The sequence below is a fragment of the Elephantulus edwardii genome, unplaced genomic scaffold (assembly GCF_000299155.1).
Source record: "Elephantulus edwardii isolate Elephantulus edwardi_28Jun2011 unplaced genomic scaffold, EleEdw1.0 scaffold00272, whole genome shotgun sequence".
Classification (NCBI taxonomy): Eukaryota; Metazoa; Chordata; class Mammalia; order Macroscelidea; family Macroscelididae; genus Elephantulus; species Elephantulus edwardii.
The window spans coordinates 3,337,357-3,358,905 of record NW_006400022.1 but is presented as its reverse complement, the minus strand read 5'-3'; the positions used below and the strand labels follow the sequence as shown (position 1 = coordinate 3,358,905).

The 21,549-nt window shown below is 40.0% G+C and overlaps 1 protein-coding gene across 1 annotated transcript in view; it reads right to left on the bottom strand.

Annotated features, from left to right (window-relative positions):
• Positions 1-21,549, bottom strand: part of LRRK1 (leucine-rich repeat kinase 1) — a 194,752-nt gene that overhangs the window by 128,492 nt on the left and 44,711 nt on the right. The window contains exon 3 of the mRNA XM_006900059.1: positions 4,380-4,551. Coding sequence (XP_006900121.1) covers positions 4,380-4,551 — 172 coding nt within the window. The remainder of the gene's footprint in view (positions 1-4,379; positions 4,552-21,549) is intronic.

Here is a 21,549-nt window from a genome sequence, read left to right as displayed (position 1 = left end):
GTGCAACAATGAATGAATGGAATCCCAAAATCTCTGTAGATGTTCATTGAAATGAAAAATAAACAACCTAAATTAAAAAAAAATATCTTCACTCGAGTCATGTACACTTTAGTTTTCACAGTGACATCACGGGTTTTTTTAACACTTTAAAGAAGTCTTTTATATCAGATCTGCACAATGCAAAACACCATTTTCTTTCTTTGTGTGCTATTTTTTTTCAGTTTATGATGCTTTATACAACTTTAGACTTACAGTGTCTTTCTACTGTTAACAGACAAATCTCAAGTATAACCCTTAACCAAAGAAAAGTATAGATCTCATACCATCTTCTCCATAATAAATTATAGTTAATACTGATTTCCATCCAGCTGACTGATGCACAGTGCCTCATGTCTTGAGAAAGAACCTTGCCCCACCCTGCACCATCCTCAGTCTCCAGCGTGCCAAAGCTCACAGCCTGTGTCAGTCCATCACAGCAGAAAACAGAAGGAACCATGTCAAACAATCCTGTCAATGGCCTTTCCCTCCTTCACAAACATTTCCAATAATGATGTCCTTTCCCAAGGTCTGCCCCTCTGACAACACAGCCTCACTATCTTTGTCTCTAAGGAACATTCTGGCTGCATCTCTTTCAACACAGATTAGTTCTTTTGACAATCTGTGGTACTTTCCATTCAATATTCTTCACCAACATCACAATTGAAAGGCATCAAATCATCTTTGGACTTCTTTATTCATTTTCCAATTTTCAAATGTTTAAGAAGTAATGGAAAACAGCATGGCTTGGGTCAAGTAACATCCTTATTTTTTAAAGATGTCCTTTACAGCAGATTTGTCCAATGCAATTCATCTTTTGATTTCTAGACTGCTGCTCCCATAGGTGCTGATTGTTGAGATACAGTACATCAGATCTATTGCTCAAAATTACTTTTGGCAGGGACATGCCAAACAAGTGTGTCAGTCTATTCAATCCACAAAAGGAAAGACCAGTCACGTCATTCTACCAGGTTTAAATTGAGCAGGCTCAGCTGCAGATATTCTGAAAATCTTACTGCCAGTCAGAAATAAGAAGCCGAGAAACAGGGAATCCTTTGAGTCCAGAGATTCTTGCACCAGTCAGACAGGGACTTATAGAACAACAGCAGCCATAGACAAGAACAACACGAGACAGAACTGACTTTGGGACTTCTACGCCTAGAAGCAGAGCCAGGAGCCTTCATCTAAGCTTGCTGGAGGACTTGAGCGAGCTGGGGTGGGGACAGAAGCCAAAACTGGCAGAACTCAGAGCTTTGTAAAACAGACCTAAAGTTGCAAGGCTGCAGGCTGAAGAGCCTGTGAGCACACTTCAGCAGCTGCCCTGAGAGACTGCATTCTGTTGACAATTTTAATTGTAACCTGTCAATTTCTCTAATAAACCCCAAAATAATGCATATGGTTCTGTGAGGTTTGTGTAGTGACTGCCAGAGATTTTGGATCCAGTAGAGCACTAGAATTGCTGCTGAAATTAGTAGAAATAGGCATGGGAGCATAGGGAGCATGTCTGACCTCTTGAGAATTAGGTCTGTGTCATGGGTGCCATTGGTGGGAAGAGTCTCCACTTGTGGAATTAGTAGAAATCAGATTCAGTGGTCCCCACACCACCTTTGCACTTTTGACAATTGTGACTGCAAGTAAAATTTAATCCTCCAATCTGACACCACAGTCTTCTTCACATAGTCCAGTTTATTGAACTATTTACTCAGTATACAGACTGAATAGGTATGGAGAAAGGACACAACCCCGATGCACCTTTCCTGATTTTAAATTATGCAGTGTTCCCTTGTTGTGTACAGACATCTTCTTGGCCTATGTATGAGTTTTGGTTGAACATAATTAAATTTTCAAGATTCTAAATTTTTCTCAATGCTATCTATCCATAATTTATTATTATCTATATTGTCAAATGCCTTTGCACAGTCAATAAAACCAGGGAAACATCTTCTGGTAGTCTCTGCTTCCAGACAAGCTCCACCTGAGATCAGCAATGATATCCCTCAATGCCATGGTCTCCAGTGAATGTGGCTCATTTCTCTGGTAGTTCCTTGTTCAGGTATTCCTGTACAGCTTAGAATTATCTTTAGCAAATTCCATTTGTGTGTGATATTAGTGATATTGTTCTATACTTTTCACATTTTGGATCATGTTTGATCATGCTTCTTTGGAATAGGCACATAATATGGATCTGTGCTAATCAGTTGGCCAGGCAGCTGTCTCCCAAATATTTTTTTTTAATAAAAGAGTATGTCCAGCATTGCATTATCAGCAGTGAAACATCTAAATTGGTATTCTGTCCATTTTTAGAGCCTTGTTTTTCAATGCTTCAGTGTGGCATGGGCTTCTTTATTCCATATCATCAGTTCTAGTATGTCCTACCTCCAAAAATGCAAGAAAGTTGACTCTTTTAAATTCAGTTACCTGTGTATTTATTCCATCTTTTTTAAAAATAATGATTTGAGTGAAAGCTTACAAGCATATTGTCTTTCAATCACTTATACACATTTAGAAGTGTAAGAACTGAGAATTTGTTATAATCCACACAGCCTTTGCATAGCTGATAAAACACAAATAAACATTCTTCTGGTACTCTCTGCTTTCAGCCAAGATCCACCTGACATCAGTAATGATATCCCTAGTGCCATGGCTTCTTCTAAACCCTGCTTGTATTTTTGGCAGTTTGGGGTTGAAGTATTATTCTAGTCGTTTGTTGTTGTTTTTTATAATCTTCAGCAAGATTTTGCTTATATCTGAAGACAGGACCTCAATAAGAAAAACTGACAACTACGCTGGGGCCAATCAAGTTCTCTGTACTGCAAAAATTGGGTACCCCAAGCCCTTCTTGTGCTTGTCTGCCAAAAACTCCTATTTACCCTGAAAAGCCGAGTTCAGATGTCACCTCCCTCTAATGACCTTGAATTCCTGCACCCAGATAAATCCTGTCCCAGAACACTGGGAAATGAATGCATCAGTCTCAGCATGGTTGCCTTGCAGAGTTACTAATTTCTATCTGGTGTCCCAGTAGTAAAGAGTTAAAGTGCCAACACAAAGACATGAAGTTCTAATTAACCAGCTGCTCTGTGAGAGAAAGGGAGGCAATCTTTTCCTATGTGATTTATAGTCTCTGAAAACCTACTGGAGGGTCAGCTATAAGATGGTTCTAACTCAAACACACATAGCAACAATAAACATTATATTTACTTGTTATGAAGGAGCTGGGACTGCATCTTAACAAAAATCTCTGTCACTCCAGTTCTTCAGACGTACCCAGAATTTAGAAAATGTTCAATAAGTAGTAGTTGTACAATAAGGTGAGTCAGCTGGAATAAATTCTTTAGTCTAGAACTAACACTAATCTTGGGGATCCAAGTAAAAAAGAGGATCTCTTTGGCCTGACAAGGATTTTCAGAATTCTACCTGCTCTCCTCATCTTGCCTGATTCCATCTGTGTCTTATACGGTCCTAGAACTGCCCTGAATTCTTCCCCTCTCCATGAACTCTTTCTTCCTTCAGACACAGGAGGAGGGTAGCCACCTGAAACAAAATCTGAACCCAGAGCTGCTAACATATACAGGTGACTGGATGCTCCAAATAGAACTCCTGTATAATTTGTGAGACCCAATGCAAAATGAAAGTATGTGGTCCCTTGTGAAAACCCCATAACAAAATGTATGAAGGTGACTGCAGGGCATTAAACAAGCATGGGGGGGGGACTCCCTGTGTAGAAGCCAAGTGATCAGATAGGAAGCATAGCTGTGAAGTCAACCTTGTTCTCAAACAAAGCCCTAATTCCTAGATGCTAAAGCTAAGGTAAATCCTCAGCCTCAAGTTGCAGCAATGTCTGCTGCATTGTGCATCATTGCTGACCAGAACATTGGGGAAAACATTGTAAAAAATAGACAAAAAATTGTAAAAATTTAAAAAAAATAAGGCATATGAACATTGGCTTTTTGCTATAAGGGAGTACATGCTCTCTCTTTCTGTGCCTGGCAGTAAAGGGTTCCAGGCAACAGGACCACCTGATGAGAAGAGCCTGGTTCCCAAGTCACTCTGGAAAAAGACCACCACAGGAGACAATGACATACCTGTGCCTACAAAGCAAGAAGAACTAACTTTCTACTGGATTGTTTTAAAGCAGCCTAGATCTAGATTCTTTATAAAATGTGGTATGAAATGAAATCAAGGGCTCATATGCAGCTATTTAGTCATCAACTAGATGTCCCAAATGTCTTTATCCACATCTGAAAAGCTTAAAGAACTAAGTATCTGGGGGTTACTAGCCCCAAGCCTGCCTGAGCTCAAGAGGACAGTCACAAGAAAGCAAGGTGTTCATAGCTGTACCTCACCTGGCAGGGACTCCAGCAGCTCCTGGACAACTGCAGTGTGTCCAAAGCGTGTGGCCACCACAGCAGGATTGTCATCGGTCGGCTCTGTGGACAGCTCCACCCGTCTCTTGATGAGCAGATACCGCACTGTCTCCAGGTCCCCATAGGCTGCAGCAATGGCAAGAAACTGACCCTGTGTGAGAGAGCAGGATCTGGATGAAGTGAGTTCTATCTGGAGCTGACAACACAATGGGCTTTAAAGAAATGTGTTAAAGCAAGCTGAAGAACAGACACCATTCAGCTCTGCCCCTGGGGATGGCTGGTAAGCACTACAGTGTGGCTCAAATAAAGCATGCATGAAGTGCGCACAAGCTTTAAAAGATCACACGTCATCAGTAGCCATGGATCTGTTCCAGTCAATTATCTGGTACTTTGGAGGGATCACTGCTGTTTTGCTACACCACCCAGGATGTTCAAGCTCAAGTGGAAGGTAGCAGGACAGCTGGTGCAGCTCAAGTGAGGTAGAGGAGCAATTTCTGGAAGGGGAAAAGCCAAGGCTTGCCGGTTTTCGATTCAAGTACCCTGGGGAGATCACTGCTATTTCATTAGACCACAAGGGATCCCTTAAGCTCAAGCTTAAAAAGGAAACACAAATATACAAATCCTTCACAAAACATTGCTATACCCTGGGACATTATATAGTTACAATGACCTAACATCTACAAAGAAAAGACTAAAATAATGTCAAGAAAGCAGCAATCTGCCTCAGTTATCACAAAAAAAGCCAAAATAACACAATTTCTTAAAAAAGCAGACCAAATGAACCCCAGATAGAGAAAACCAGAAGAAATATGTTGATAGGGAATTATTTGAACAGCTACAGAAGAAGATGCAAATGATGGAAGAAGCAATTAAGAAAGTAAATACCCCAGAGACAACAGTCCAGAAGAAATATATTGATGATGAGTATCTTGAAAAGCCATAGAAGAAAATGCAAAAAATGGAAGAAATAATTGATAGTATAAATAAAGAGGTACAAGAACTTAAAATATCATCAAAAGACAGTGAGGGAACAGCCAATACAGTACTGGTAATAACAGAAAAGTATGATAATGCAATCCAGAATATTAAGATAAAAATGGCAGAAGTGTCCAACATGCTGGTAGCACACACACAAAAAAAAAGTAGAACTGAAGAGATAGAACAAAGAATCTGTGAGCTGGGAAACAAGAGCCTCATTGAAAACATACTAGAAGAAATATCAGAGATGAGACAAAAGAAAATGAAGAAAACGTTAGAATCATGTGGGATGATATAAAATGGAATAACATACGCATGACTGGAATTCCAGAACAGAAGAGTGACTGAGAAGACTGTGAAAGAAGTTGTTGTTGTTTTGTTGTTTAATGTCGTCGAGTCGTAGACGACTCATAGCGACCCTATGAATGAACAGCCTGAACACTGTTCGTACATAGAGTTTCTGGAGCCAAGCCATTTTGGAAGTGGATGCCGCTCCTGCTTCCAGGCTTGATTTAGTTAGGAAGTTCCAGCCAACACTGTCCACCATGGGTGCCCATTACCACGATTGGCACATCGCTGTCACAGGCTTCAGCATCACAGCAACCACGAGTTACCTCTGTACAGCAACACACAAACCAGTGCTTACCACCTAGAAGAATGTTTGACAGGAAGACAATTTGAACCTGGCCAGGGGGCACAGATGAAAATCACCCACCTTCGGCTTGGTAGCACAACTTCCTTCCACTAGGCCAATGTAGCTCTCTCTTGGTTGTCGTCATTGTTATTGTTATTTAATGTCGTCGAGTTGTAGACGACTCATAACGACCCTATGAATGAACAGCCTGAGCAGGTACTAGTACTGAAAGAAGTACTAGAATAAAACTTGCCAGGTATTTTTGAAGAATGGGGAAATCCACACTCAAGAAGCACACAGCAAATGTCAATCAAACAGACTAGAACCAAAAAGAAAAACATCAAGACAGTCAAATTCTTCAAATTAAAAGATAAGGATAGAATTCTAAAAGCAGCACAAGAAAAACAAAGTGTCACTTACAAAGGGGAAACAATTAGAATAAGTTCTGATTTCTCAGCAGAAACCATGGGAGCTAGAAGACAATGGAATGGCATATACAGAAAGCTGAAAGAAAACAATTGCCAGCCAAGGATCCTATACCCAGCAAAGTTCTCCATAAAACAAAACAAACAAACAAACAAAACAACAACAACAACAAAAAAACCACAGGAGAAATTAGATCCTTTGCAGAAAAGAAGGAACTTAAGGAATTTGTGAAACAAGACAAAAACTACAAGAAATTTTAAGTGAAGTCCTTCACATAGTGATGCCAAAGGAAAGTGCATGGACCACAGAAATCAGAAACAAAATGGCAAAAGTAAAACTTGGCCCGATAATAATTACAGTTAATGTGAATGGAATAAATGCACCAATTAAGAGAAAAAGAGTAGCAGAATGGATCAAAAAACAAAGCCCATCAATATTTTGCCTACAAAAGACACATCTAAAAAAAGAAGAAAAAGACAGACTCAAAATCAAAGGCTGGAAAATATACACCAAGCAAATGACAACCTCAAAAAACCAGGAATGGCAATATTAATCTCTGATAAAATAGATTTCAGAATGAAAACTACCATAAAAGATAAGAAAGGGCATTACATACTGATTAAAGGCACAATATATCAAGAAGACATAATCTTGGTCAACATTTATGAAACAATTAATAGACCTGCAAAATACATAAAACAATGGTTAGCAGAACTGAAGAAAGAAATGGACAACACCACAATAATGGTAGGAGATTTCAACATATTACTATCACCAAAATATAGGTAAACCTTAAAGAAACTCAAGAAAGATGCAGAAGATCTAAACTATACAATCTATCAGTTTGACCTTGCAGATGTATTCAGGGAACTACACCGAACTAAAACTCAATTTCACTTTTTTCTCAAGTGCACATGGTACATTCTCCAGAACTGATCACATATTAGTACACAAAGTCTCAACAAATTAAAAAACACTGAAATAACACAAAGTATCTTCTCAGACCACAATGACATAAAATTAGAAATTAAACACATGAGGGTAAAGCTTACAAAATCATCCAAGTGGAAGCTAAATAACTTTCTACTAGAACATGATTGAGTTATAAAAGAAATAAAAAAAATGAAATTAAAAAGTTCCTTGAAACAAATGAAAATACAACATACCAAAACCGCTGGGATACAGCTAAGGCAGTCCTCAGGGCGCAGTTCATAGCAATATGAACACACATAAAAAAGAAAAAAGAAGAAAAATAAATTATTTAACTCAACACTTTGATCAAATAGAATAAGAACAACCATCTAATCCTATAGCCTCTAGAAGAAAAGAAATTATAAGGATAAGAGCTAAAATCAATGAGACTGAAAACAGAAAAACAACTGAAATCATCAATAAGACCAGGAGCTGGTTTTCGAAAGAGTCAATAAAATTGACAAAACACTGGCATACTTAACAAAAGGGGGGGATGAGAGAAGACACTGATAAGTCAATTAAGAAATGATAGAAGTGACATCAAAACAGAGCCAGATGAAATGAAGCTATGTCAGATTACAAAATACAAAAGCTATACTCTGATAAATTTGAAAACCTAGAGGAAATGGACAAATTCCTTGAATATCATGCCCTACCTATATTGACATTGACAGATATAGAACACTTGAACAGATTCATCACAAAGGAAGAAATTGAAAAGGACATAAAAAGACTTCCCCATAAGAAAAGTCACAGATGAATTCTACCAAACATTCAGAGAGGACCTATCACCAATTCTACTTAAAATATTTCAAAAAATTGAAAAGGAAGGAACACTCCCAGAGTCATTGTATGAAGCAAGTATAACCCTAATACCAAAACCAGGTAAAGATATTACCATAATAGAAAACCACAGAACAATATCTCTCATAAATATAGATACAAAAATCCTAGCCAGTAGATTCCAAAAGCACATTAAAAAATAATTCATCATGACAAAATGGGATTCATAAAATGCATGCATGGATGTAAGATATCAATGTAATTCACCACATTAACAAAGTAAATAATAAGAACCGTATGATCTTAGCAATTGATGCAGAGAAGGCATTTGACAAAATACAACATTCCTTCCTGATTAAAACACTCAGGAAAATTGTAATAGAAGGTAATTTCCTGAACATAATGAAAAGTATATATGCAAAACCAAGATAACATAATTCTCAATGGAGAAAGACTAAAAGCATTTTCCTTGCAAACAAATACCAGAAAAGGATGCCCGCTGTCATCCCTTCTATTAAAAATTGTATTGGAAGTGCTTGCTAGGGCAATATGACAAGAGGAGGAAATAAAAGGCATCCAGGCTGGCAAAATAATTGTTATATGCAGACAACATGATAATGTACACAAAAAAACCCAAAAGATTCAACAAAAAACCTGTTAGAGCTAGTAGGCCAGCTTAGTAGAGTGGCAGGATATAAGGTCAATATCCAAAAATCAGAGGGATTTCTCTACAGTAACAAAGAGAATTCAGAGAAGGAAACCAAGAAAGCAACACCATTTATAATAGCCAACCACACTTGGGAGTTAATCTAACCAGAGAAACAAAAGACCTGTACAAAAAATACAACAGAATATTTCTGCAAGACACAATAAAAAACCTTAGTGATAACAATAAGAAAAGAGAATGAAATAAGAGGTATCCAATTTGGCAAAGAGGAGGTAAAATCATCTCTCCATGTAGATGATATGATAGTATATTTAGAAAACCTTAAAGACTCAGCAAGAAAACTACTGGACATAGTTGACCAATTCAGCAAAGTGGCAGGATACAGTATCAACATACAAAATCAGTTGGATTTCTCTACAGTGACAAAGAGAACACAGAGCTGGAGCCAAGAAAATCAATACCCTTCACAATAGCTAGTCACAAGATTAAATTCTTGGGAGTAAATCTAACCAGAAGCACCAAGGATTTATTCAAAGAAAATTACAAAACATTACTACAAAAAACAAAAAGAAACCTTGAGAAGTGAAGAATATGCCTTGCTCATAGATAGGAAGACTTAATATTGTGAAAATGACAATACTACCAAAGGCAATTTACATGTTCAATGTAATCCCAATACAAATACCAATCCCATTCTTCAACAAGATGGAAAAGGCACTCTCCAGTTTCATTTGGAATGGAAAGAAGCCCCGGATAAGCAAAACACTCCTTGAAAAAGAGAAACAAGGTAGGAGGCATCTCATTCCCTGATTTCAAATCCTACTACACTGCTGTGGTGGGCAAGACAGCGTGGTACTGATACAATAACAAGACACATAGATCAATGGAATAGAATTGAGAATCCGGAAATCAGCTCATCTATCTATGGTCAACTGATTTTTGACAAGGAGCTGAAATCAATTAAGTGGGGAAATGACAGTCTTTTTAACAAATGGCATTGGAAAACTATCTGCAGAAAACTCAAGCAACACCCACACCTCACTACATACACAAAAACCAATTCAAAGTGGATCATGGACCTAGGACTAAAACGAAGGACTATAAACTTCATTAGAGAAAAGCTTGGAAGAACTCTACATGTCCCAATCCACAACATAAACAGTCTTTCAAGCATCCTGAAAAATCTATGACAAGGAAAGGATAAAACAGATGAATGGGACCTTCTAAGAATCAAACCCCTGTGCACATTTAAAAACTTCTCCAACAGGGTAAAAAAGGAAGCCACAGACTGGGGGAAACTAATTGGTAATGACATGTCAGATAAGGGACTTATATCTAGAATTTATAAAATATTCAAACACCACAAGATAAAGATAAACAACCTAACTGAAAAATGGGCACAGGATATGAACAGACACTTCACCAAAGAAGACATTTTGATGGTGAACAAATGGTGAAGAAATGTTCAAAATTCCTAGCTCTAAGAGATACGCAAATCAAAACAACTATGAGATATCATCTCACCCCAGAAAAAATAGCAAAATTTAACAGAACAGCAAGCAACAAATGCTGGCGAGGTTGTGGAGACACTGGAACCCTTATTCACTGTTGGTGGGAGTGTAAAATGGTGCAACCACTGTGGAAAGTGGTGTGGCTCTTTCTCAAAAAGTTGCAAATAGAGATACCAATTGACCCAGCAATTCCACTACTGGGAATATACCCCAAAGAGACTGTAATCAACATCCAAGCAGATATATACACACCCGTTTTTATCATGGCTTTGTTCGCAATAGCAAGGAGTTGGAAACAACCCAAGTGCCCTTCAGCAAACGAATGGATAGAGAAACTGTGGTATATTCACACAATGGAATATTACACTGCATTAAAAATAAGGAACTCATGCAGTATTATTCAAAATAGGTGGCCATGGAGGACACTATGCTGAGAGAAGTATCTCAGTCACAAAAGGACAGATACTGCATGATGCCACTGTTGTAAAACAGGACTTACATTGGGGTTGGAGGAAGACTGAGAAAGATGGGTTCAATAATGTATACTGCATTGAAACAGATGAGGGAGAAAACTGTTTAAAAGGGATATGTGATTAGGTATTTTTATCATGACAGGAGTCCAGAGCGAAGGCTGCTTAGTGGAGTGGACCTGAGGGGAGGGATTGTAAAACAATGAAAAAAATTTTCTTTTACTTTTTCAAGAGGATAGTGTACTGGGAGGGGGACGGTGGGAGGGGAGAAAAGTGCAACAATGAATGAATGGAAATCCAAAGTCTCTGTAGATTTTCATTGAAATTAATAAAAAACAAAACCAAAACAAAACAAAATCTCCTTAATTACTTTTATACTGACTACCTTTCCATGTCCATTCAATCTGTATGCTGAGCAAATTTATCCAAGAAGCTGGACTCCATGAGGAGGAGTGTGTCATAAGGATTGGAAGGAGACTCATTAACAACCTGTGTTGTGCTCATGGCACAACCGTGTTTGCTGAAAGTGAGGCCTTGAATCACTTGTTGCAGAAGATCAAGGAATGCAGCCTTTGGTATGGGTTGCATCTCAGTGTCAGGAAAACAAAGTTTCTTGCCACTGGACCGATAGGCAGTGTCATGATGGATGGAAAGGAGATTGAAACTGTCAACAGTTTCATCTTGCTTGGATCCAAAATTAACACCCTTGGTACAAGCAGTCAGGAAATAAAGGAGATCCACTGCACTGAGAAAATCTGCAGTTAGGGAATCTTCCAAAGTATTGAGAAGTAGTGATGTCAGTTTGAGGTCTAAGGTGCATCTAATTCAGGCCATAGACTTTCTGATTAATAGCTATACATCCGAGACCTGGACAATGAATAAGGATTACAGAAAAAGAATTGACATCTTTGAGCTGTGGCGTAGGAGAAGAGCACTGAACAAACCATAGATGGCCAAAAGAATGAACATATAGGTATGGATGAGGCTGCAGCCAGAGCACTCTTTGGAGGCAAGAATGATAAGGCTTCACCTCACACACGTGCACATGTTGCTAGGAGGAACTATTCCTTGGAGAGGGACATGACTTTGGGAAGGGTGGAGGTTCAGTGAGGGAGAGGAAGACGCTTAACCACGTGGCCTGACATGGCGACTGCTGCAATGGGCTCTTGTGCTTCAGAAAGTGTGAAGATGGTGCAGGATAGAGCAGGGTTCAGATATTTTGTTCATAGGGTCACTAAGAGTCATGCTCAACTTGAAGGCACCTAATAACAACAGCAACAAGAACAATCTTTTGAAAGAATGGTTTTAAATATATTCAAGATAAAGGCAGGTAATCCAAAATGACTAGCTGCTCCATAAGAAAATGGGCAATTTCCTCCTAAGTGATTTAAAGCCTTTGAAAACTGCTGGGGGTCATCTATGACTCTGTTCTCACTTGAACAACAAGAAACATATATTCTTAAAATTAATTTTCTCTTCTTACTTTCAGAGTTTTGCTTTCCCCTCTTTTTTCCCCCGTTCTTGTTGTGTACTGTCGAATAGGAGCGACTGGCACAGGAGGAGAGTGACCCTCCTTATCCAGCAGAGCATCTGGTGGATTCAAACAGAGCACCTTTGGGATTGTAGTGCAACTTCTTGCCACAAGGCTACCAGAGCTCCCTTCCCCCTCTTTTTTAATGTGGTTTCTGGAAAGTCCCTAGGTGGAAGGCTGGATGTCCATTTGTAAGAAGTCAGGCTTTGGGAACTGTGGAGCCTGGCCCAGGCACACATGACATCATCTGAGCAAGCATTGACTCAGTGCTGCTGTATCCCACATGGCTCAGATTGTCTATCTGCTCTCAACCACAAGCTTCATGAGAGCGGGGATTCCATAAGCTCCATAATCACCTGATAAATGCTGAGTGGATTTCAACAATTGTCAGTCTCTGAAGAATCTCCTTACATGTGAAGTGTGATTTCTACGTATGGAGAGGAGGCAGGTCCACAAAGTGGATGTAAGATTTGTATTTGTGTGTGTGTATGTGTATTTCACATTATTCTTCATTCTTACTGTGTTTCATACAATCACTCCCATGCATTACGTTTTATAAAATCAATCACCATTGGACCTTGCCAATCATCACTGAATCTTTTTAGGTCCCGGCCGGATCCTTCCCATTTCCTTCACTCCCTCCTTCCACCCACCAAACTATGAGAGCCTGTGATTTCACCCCTCCCCCTCCTGACTCCTCTGCTCCTAGCCTTTCTCCCTTTGGGTCCCCATATATGTTTTACTAGCGGTTGGTGCAGGATAGAGCAGGGTTTAGGGCTGTTGTGCATAGGGTCGCTATGAGTCGCAAACGACTCGACGGCACATAACAACAACAACAAGCTGTTGTTGTTATGTGTCATTGAGTTGCCTGTCCCAGTTACTGTATCAATCCATCTCATCTGGGGTCTTCCTCTCCTGCACTGTCCCTCTACCCTTCTAAGCATGATGTTCTTCTCCAAAGATCAGTCCCTCCTGGGCACATGCCCAAAGCATGTGAGACGAAGCTTCAAAATCCTAGCCTCCAAAGAGAAACTTGGTTTCACCTTCTCCAAGACAGACTTATTTGTTTTCCATGGTATGTTTAAGACTCTTCTCCAGCACAACAACTCGAAGGCATCAATTCTTTTTCTGTCATCCTTAGTCATTGTTCAGCTCTCTGATGCATAGCAAGTAAAGACCATGTGAAGATCATGGCCTGGATCAGGTGCACCTGATCATTAGGCTTACATCATTGCTACGCAGTACTCTGGAAAGGTCCCTGAGAGCAGATTTACCTAATGTAATTAATCTTTTGATTTCCTGACTGCTGATATCAAAAGTGTTGATTGTGGAGCTGAGCAAGCTGTAACTGTTAACAACCTCAATCTCTCATCCATCATGGTGCTGACAATTGGTCAGTATTTGTCCTTATGAGACTGAGTTAGTTCACTCAGCAGAAAGCCCTCCAGTCTCTCACAGGTTATGTAGTATCTTTTTAAATCATCACTCCTCTAAGTGCTGTGTAGTATTCTACTGTGTGAGTGTACCATCGTTTCTCAATCCATTTAGTTGTAATTAGAGGAGAGGAGAGAGTTGGAACTGGACCCGCACTTGCTTTCTACTGGGTCCCAGTCACTCTGACAGAGACAGGTGCAACTGAGCCTTCCCCCACCTCCAGGAGGTGAGCAGCATGAACATTATTATGAAGACATGGAGATGGAGGCTCTGGGAGGTTTAGCAACCTGCCAGAACACAGAGGCAGTATGTGGCTATTCTGTATGATCTGTAAAGCTGGCTCTGACTTGTGAGCTCCTCAGGGCTGCCACATGGATACTGATGTGGCATATGAAGTTGTCCAATTCCATCACTGATCAGTACCTCCTCCTGGGCCATAGCTGACTCCACATACCCTGGCCTCAGCACTGTTTCCAAGAGCAGATGTCCAACTCCAGGTGAAAGAGACAGCCTGCTCAACTGTCACATGAACTGAGGACTCTCTGTGTGTAAGAGACAACACTTTTCAAGACAGGTCCATTTCAGCTGTCAGTGAGGTACCAGTGCTATTTAGTGTATTGACAGCCTGGTTGAGCTGTGAATAAACATAAAATAGTCCAAATGAGCAAACTTAAGTGCTAATAATACAAAAGTGTCTTTGAAGTTAATTTTCAAGTGGAATGGCAAGTGTGGATAAACAGATGCCTAGGGATGGGAACTAGGATTTATGGTGTTCCCATCCCATGGCAGGTTCAGCAATTAGTCACATCTAATGCCTGTAATGGTGCTCTGACAAAAGTGTCTGTGTGGCAATCAGACTGCACAGGAAATGGAGGCCTACACATGGTGAAAGAGATTATCATCAGCAGAACTAGCCAGGATTTAGGCTACAGGTGGCCTAGTTCCAAAGTTATGGTGAGGCATGAACTAAGGAACTAGGAGTTATGTGGATGACACAAGAAATAACTTATTCTGAATGGAAAAGAAACATGCACTCTTCTGCCATCTAACCTGGGGCACTCCCCAGAAGCCTTACCTTTCTAGGAAAAGTATTGCTCTAATTCATTGCTGTTCAATTGGAATCAACTCATAGCTGACTCTCCAGTGAATTTTCAGAGGCTGTTAACACAAGGGAGGAAATTGCTCATGTTTGAGAAGCAGCTAGTGGATTCAAACCACTCAACTTTGGGTTAGTAGTGCAACTCTTTATCTACTAGGGAGCTCCAGCAGAGCTAGAAAAAGTATGGAGAACATGCCCTTGAACAGGAAGAAATGCAGCAATTGATTAAATGGTATACCATATATAGCCAAAAGCTGTCTGAAATCTAGCTGGTTTGGTTCTTAAAAACCCCATCTTCACAAGGTTATAAGCAATACTATCAAAGGTGAGCTGAGGTCACAGTGGACCAGTGTGGCAGGAAGGACAGCCAGAGCTGGCTCCTTGCTTAGAGAAAGCCCAGGCAAAGATGCTGAACTTTGTACTTATTTTCAGGCAAACAGTGTTGTTATCAAGTGCCATCAAGTCCAGTAAGACTCCCGATGACCCTATGGACAACAGACCTGAACCAAGGTTCAGGTGCCATCCTTATCATCTCTGACACACTTGAGCCCATTGCTGCAGTTACAGTGTCAATCATCTCGAGGATCTTCCTTTCTTTAGCTGACCCTCCTCCTTTCCAAGCATGATATACCTCCCCAAGGACTAGACTTTCCTAACAAGATGCTCATAAATATGTGAGATGAGGCTTCAATGCCCTTGCCTCCAAGAATCACTCTGGCTGCATCTTTGCTCTTTTGGCAGTCCATGAGATCTTCAGCACTCTTATCCAACACCACAACTCAAAGGCATCAATTCTTCTGTCATCCTTACTCATTGTCCAGCTCTCAGATGGACAGCAAATGACTGAAAAAAAAACCAACCAAAAAACCCACAGTATGAATCAGACACACCTTGGTCCTCAAACTGACATCATTGCTCCTCAGTAATTTGGCGAAGTCCCTGACAGCAGATTTTCCCAGTACAATATGTCTCCTGATCAACTGACTGCTAGTACCCAGGTTGTTGACTGTGGATCCAAGTAACACAAAATCACTGACAGTTTCAATCTTTTCTCCATATATCATGATGTTGCTTATCAGACTGGTGGTGAGAATTTTTGTCTTCTTGATGTTGAGATGTAATCCATATTGAAGGCTAGAGTCTTTGATATTCTACAGCAAGTGTTTCAGGTCCTCCTCACTTTCAGCAAGCAGGGTTGTCTCATCTGCATAACACAGGTTGTTGTTGGGTCTTCCTCCCATCCTGATGCCACATTCTTCTTCATTGAGTCCAGCTTTCCTCAGCATACAGATAGGTATGGAGAAAGGATATAACCCTAACATATATCTTTCCTAATTTTAAAACATGCAGTGTTCCCTTGCTCTGTTTGCACAGTAGCCTCTTAGTATACATTTTGCTTATGCACAATTAAGTGTTCTGGAATTCTCATTCTTCTCAATGTTAGCCATAATTCGTTATGATCCACACAGTCAAAAGCCTCTGCATAGTCAATAAAGTACAGACTTTCTTCTGCTATTTTCTGTTTTCAACTTGGTGCCATGGCTAATATATAAGTACAAGACTGGGGCTGTAGACCCCTGCAGACAGGTCTGTAAACAGTAGGCAAGTAAGAAGTAAGAAGCAGGATTCTCTATGTCACCACATCTTCACCTGCAAAGTGCATACAAAACCAGCCGCTGTAGGTCAGGCTGTGACTCCCGAGGTGCTGTGTGCAGCAGGCCACAGTGGGCCCCATGGGGCTTTCAGGGACTCGCAGTTAGGAAGTGCATCACCGGGATTTTTCTCTGAGGAACTTCTGGTGGTGGACTCGGACTACCAAGCTTTTGTTTAGTGGCCGTGCATTTAGCCATTTGGACCATTCAGAGGTTTCGTACATGCATACATACATAATAAATGGGTCTTAATCTGAATGCTTATGACATATAATATACCCACAGAAAAATACAGAAGTATTACCATTTAGTTTGATGAAATGCCACAAAGAAAACACCCGTAACTGACACACAGACAGTGACTTGCGCTCACCTGGCCCCTTTCAGGTGTTCTTTATCAGGGACAACCTGGTCACACTGACATCTGTTTTTATCTCTGTTTTAAACTTTATTAATAAGGAATTGTATTTATTTTTTTATTTTTAAATCAACACAGATTCACATAAGGTTGGAAATACTTTACCCAGTTTCACCAAAATATTGTCCAATCTCACATAATTATGTTGGTGGTATTGTTGCGTTCTGTCGAGTCAAAACCTACTCCTGGCTGACTGTCCTGCCAAGTTTCAGGGCTGTAAATAACAAGAGGGATGACTGCCCATCTTTCTCCTGTGGAGCAGCTGGTGGATTCCAATCACTTGTACTTGGATTGGCAGTTCACCTCTTCACCTACCTGGCCACCAGACCCCCATAATCATAGTACACTATCACTTGGTTAGCTTAGTAGCAAGGAATTGTGCTTCCAACCCAAAGGCATGGGATTTGAAACCACCAGCTTCTCTGCAGGCGAAAGAGGAGTAATATCTTCCCATGTGATGTGATTAATTGCCTCTGAAAACCTGCTAGAGGGTCAGCTATGAGTCAGTTCCAATTCCACGGCACACAACAACTAACTCCTGTTAACAGTGTAACCAGGATGCTCCTTAGACACAAGGATAGTGAAACTTTGTCTCATATACTTTGGGTCTGTAGTTAGGAGAGGCCTGTTTTTGGAAAGAGACATCATGATTAGGAAGGTAGAGGGTGAGAGAAAGAGATGACCCTCAACAAGATGGATTGACACATGACACAGTGCTTGGAGCAAAGGGCTCATGGGTGTCAGAGATGGTGAGGACAGTACAGGATAAGATACGGTTTAGATCTGTTGTTCATGGAGTTGCCATGAATTGTACTCAACGTATGACACCCCAAAACAACAACATTAACACACCAGATAATCAGCATTGGTACAATGTGTGTGTATAGCTGTCATTTAGTCAAACTACACATTAGTGTGATCCCTGCAAAACAACCACATGGCTCTCCCTTGCACTTCCTTCCCATCATGCCCCTCACCTCCCCTAGTGACATTCTTCATCTCTGTAATTCTATCATTTCAAAAATGTTCTAAAAATGGATTAGTAGGGACCTGGACCTCCGAACACTGACTTTTTCCACTCGGCATAATGAGTCTGAGATCCACCTGAGCGGCTGCATATAGCAAGTATGGTTCTTTCATTGCTATGTAGTACCTACTTCATAGTTGCTATTTTCTTGGGCATGGACTTCTGGTACCAGAAATATTAAATCATGGAGAACTTAAATTTATTCTCAGTTTATCATGTAGTTGTTTAGTAGTCCAGCAGTGTTGTTGTTATGTGCCGCAGAGTCACTTGTGACTCAACAGCTCTGAGCCCTGCTCTATCTTGAGTTCATTGTTTCAGACACACCTGTCCCCAAAACAACAGACACTGAGTCAGACTATCTCCTCCAGGGTCTTCTTCTCTTGTGATGTCCCTCCAACCTTCCAAGCATGATGTCCCTCTCTAAAGACGGGTCCCTCCTTGCAACATGCCCCAAATCCTTGCCTCCAAGAAGTAGCCTGATTTCACCCTCTCCAGGATAAACTTGTTTGTTCTCCTAGCAGCGCAAAAGGCATCAATTCTTCTTCTATCATCTTTAGACACTGTCTAGCTCTCTGATGTTATCAACTAATTGTGAAGACCATGGCCTGTATCAGGCACACTTTAGTCTCTAGACTGATACTATTGTTCTTTAGTACTCTGGAGAGGTCCCTGACAACAGATTTTCAAGAGTGCCGATTGTGGAGCCAAGCAAACTGAAGCTGTTAACAATCTCCATCCACGATTATTCTTTCAATTGACCCAGTGGTGAGAATCTTTGTTTTCTTGATGTTGAATTCAATCCATATTGAAAACTGTAGTCCCTGATCTTCTGCAGCAAATGCCTCACACCTCCTCAGTTTCAGCAAGCAAGGTTGTGTTATCTGCATAATAAAGGTTGTTGATGAATTATCCTCCAATCTTGATGACACATTCCTTCTCATAGAACCTAGCTTCCTGTATGATCAGTTCCACATATAGATTGAAAATGTATAGAGATAAGATGTATCCCTGGCATGCACCTTTCCTGATTTTCAACTACGCAGTGTTTCCTTGTTCTGTTCTAATGACTGCCTCCTGGTCTGAGTATAGGTTTTACATAAGCACAATCAGGAGTTCTGGGATTCCCATTCTTCTCAGAGTTAGCTACAGTTTTTTTAAAATGCCAAAATGGATGTCAAAAGAGATTCTCAATATTGCAGCAGAGTGCAGAGAGCAAAAAAAAAGGGGGGGGGGAAGAAATCAAGATGTTAAGGAGATGAACAGAAGATTTCAAAAGAAAGCAAGGGAAGACAAAGCAAAGTATTATAATGAGTAAAGAGCAGGAGTTGGAAAATCAAAATGGCTGAACTTGCTCAGCATTACTTAAGCTGAAGAAACTGAAGAATAAATTCAAGCCTTGGGTTGCAATACTTAAGGATGCTGTGGGCAGGAAATACTGAAAGAAGATGGAAAAAGTACAGAGTCACTATAACAAAGAATTCGCTGACATAGAAGAATTTCATGAGACAACATATGATCAAGAGCCTGTGGTGATGAAGGAGGAAGTTTAAGCTGCTGTGAAGGAATTGGCAAAAAACAAAACAAAAAAAGACCCCAGGAATTGATGACATATCAATGGACATATTTCAACAAAACGATGTTGCTCTGGATATGCTCATTAAGTTGTGACAAGAAATCTGGAGGACAACCACCTAGCCAACTGACTGGAAGAGATCCATATTTTTTCCCCGTTCAAAAAAAAAGGTGACTTGACAGAGTGTGAAAATTATTGAACTATATCATTAACATCACATGCAAGCAAGATCCTGCTGAAAATTATACCAAAATGCCCAGAACAGCACATCAACACAAAACTGCCAGATATGTAGACTGGCTTTAGAAGAGGCCATGACACTAAGGACATTATAGCCAATGTTAAGTGGATCTTAGCTGAAAGTGGAGAATACCAGAAGAATGTCTATTTGTGTTCAATTGACTATGCAAAGACATTTGGCGGTGTGGATCACAACACTGTAACTAACTCTGAGAAGAATGGGAATCCAAGAATACTTGATTGTCCAGTTGTGAAGATTGTCATTGTCTTCAGGTTGTTATAATCCATACCGTAGGATTAGATGTAAATAGTTTTCACACTGGGCAAATCTGGTGCAAAGACATTTTTAAAATTTTAGAAAGAAAAAAAAATTTTAGAAAGCATCTGATTACTAAGGTGCATCTGAACCAATCCAGGGTCATTCCAACCACCTTCTATCCACCTGCTGCTACACCAGAGAAGATGGACAATTTACAACCTCTGTTAACCTTCTAAATGGTCTACATGATGACTCCAACTTAACGGCAATGGATAGAGGGTGACAGCAACAACCCTGGTGAAACGACAGGGCTGCATAGTTTAGTGGGTGGAGGGAGGGAGTAAAAGAAATGGAAAGGATCCAGTGGGAACCTGAAAGATTTGGGCAAGGTCCAATGGTTGATTGATTTTATAAAACATAATGCATGGGATTGATTGTATGAAACACAATATGAACAAAAAAAAATAGTGTAAAACACAATGTATATGAACTTTGGGCACAAACCAAAACAAAAATTTTTTTAAAAAATTTGAAAATACTAAATATACTGTGTACTGCCAGAAGAGGTAACAGATCTTTTATAGAAGATATTAGAAGCATATTCTTAGGAGAATGTGTCTTTAAAAAGAAGACAAGATTTGGCTCATTGTTTTGGGTGCAGAAAAGCCCAAAGGTCATCATGATTGGTAAAGCAGAGGATCAGTAAAAACTAGGAAAACCCTCGATGAGATGAACTAATACAACAGACACAACAATGGAGTCAAATAGACCAAAGATACAAAAGTGCCCTTTTGTTGTTGTTCCCAGATGATGCTGAGTTGATCTGGATTTCAAGTCACACTGTGATTAACAGACTAGAATCTTGTTCCATTCTGGGTCACTCATATTCTCCACAGTCCATCATTGCAATCTCTGTTTCACTCCATCCTGTTAAGGGTCTTCTTCTCTTTCATGAATCCTCTGCTTTTCCCAGTATAATGTCTTTCTCTAAGGATTGGTCCCTCCAGACAACATGTCTAAGTTATGTGAGACAAAGTCTTACCATCCTTGCATCTAAGGAACACTCTGCTTGTACCTTTCCCAAGGCAGACTTCTTTGTTGTTTTGACAGTCAATGGGATATGTAATACTCTTTTACAATACAATTCAAAGGCATCGATAATTCTTTCATCTTACAGTAACTGTCAAACTTTCTTATGCATATTAAGCAATAAAAAATAGTATGTGTTTATTAAGTTTTTGGCTATTACCTGTTATGAACAGTCATGTACAGAAGCTGTACTATCTTACATTCCCACTGACAATGGATAAGAATTTTACTCTCTCTGCCTTCATGCCAGCATTTGATATTGTTGTTGTTATGTGCCGTCGAGTCACTTGCGACTCATAGCGACCCTATGCACAACAGCCCTAAACTCTGCTCTGTCCTGTGCCAATTGCACTGTCTCTGACACTCCCATTCTGATAACCCCAGTC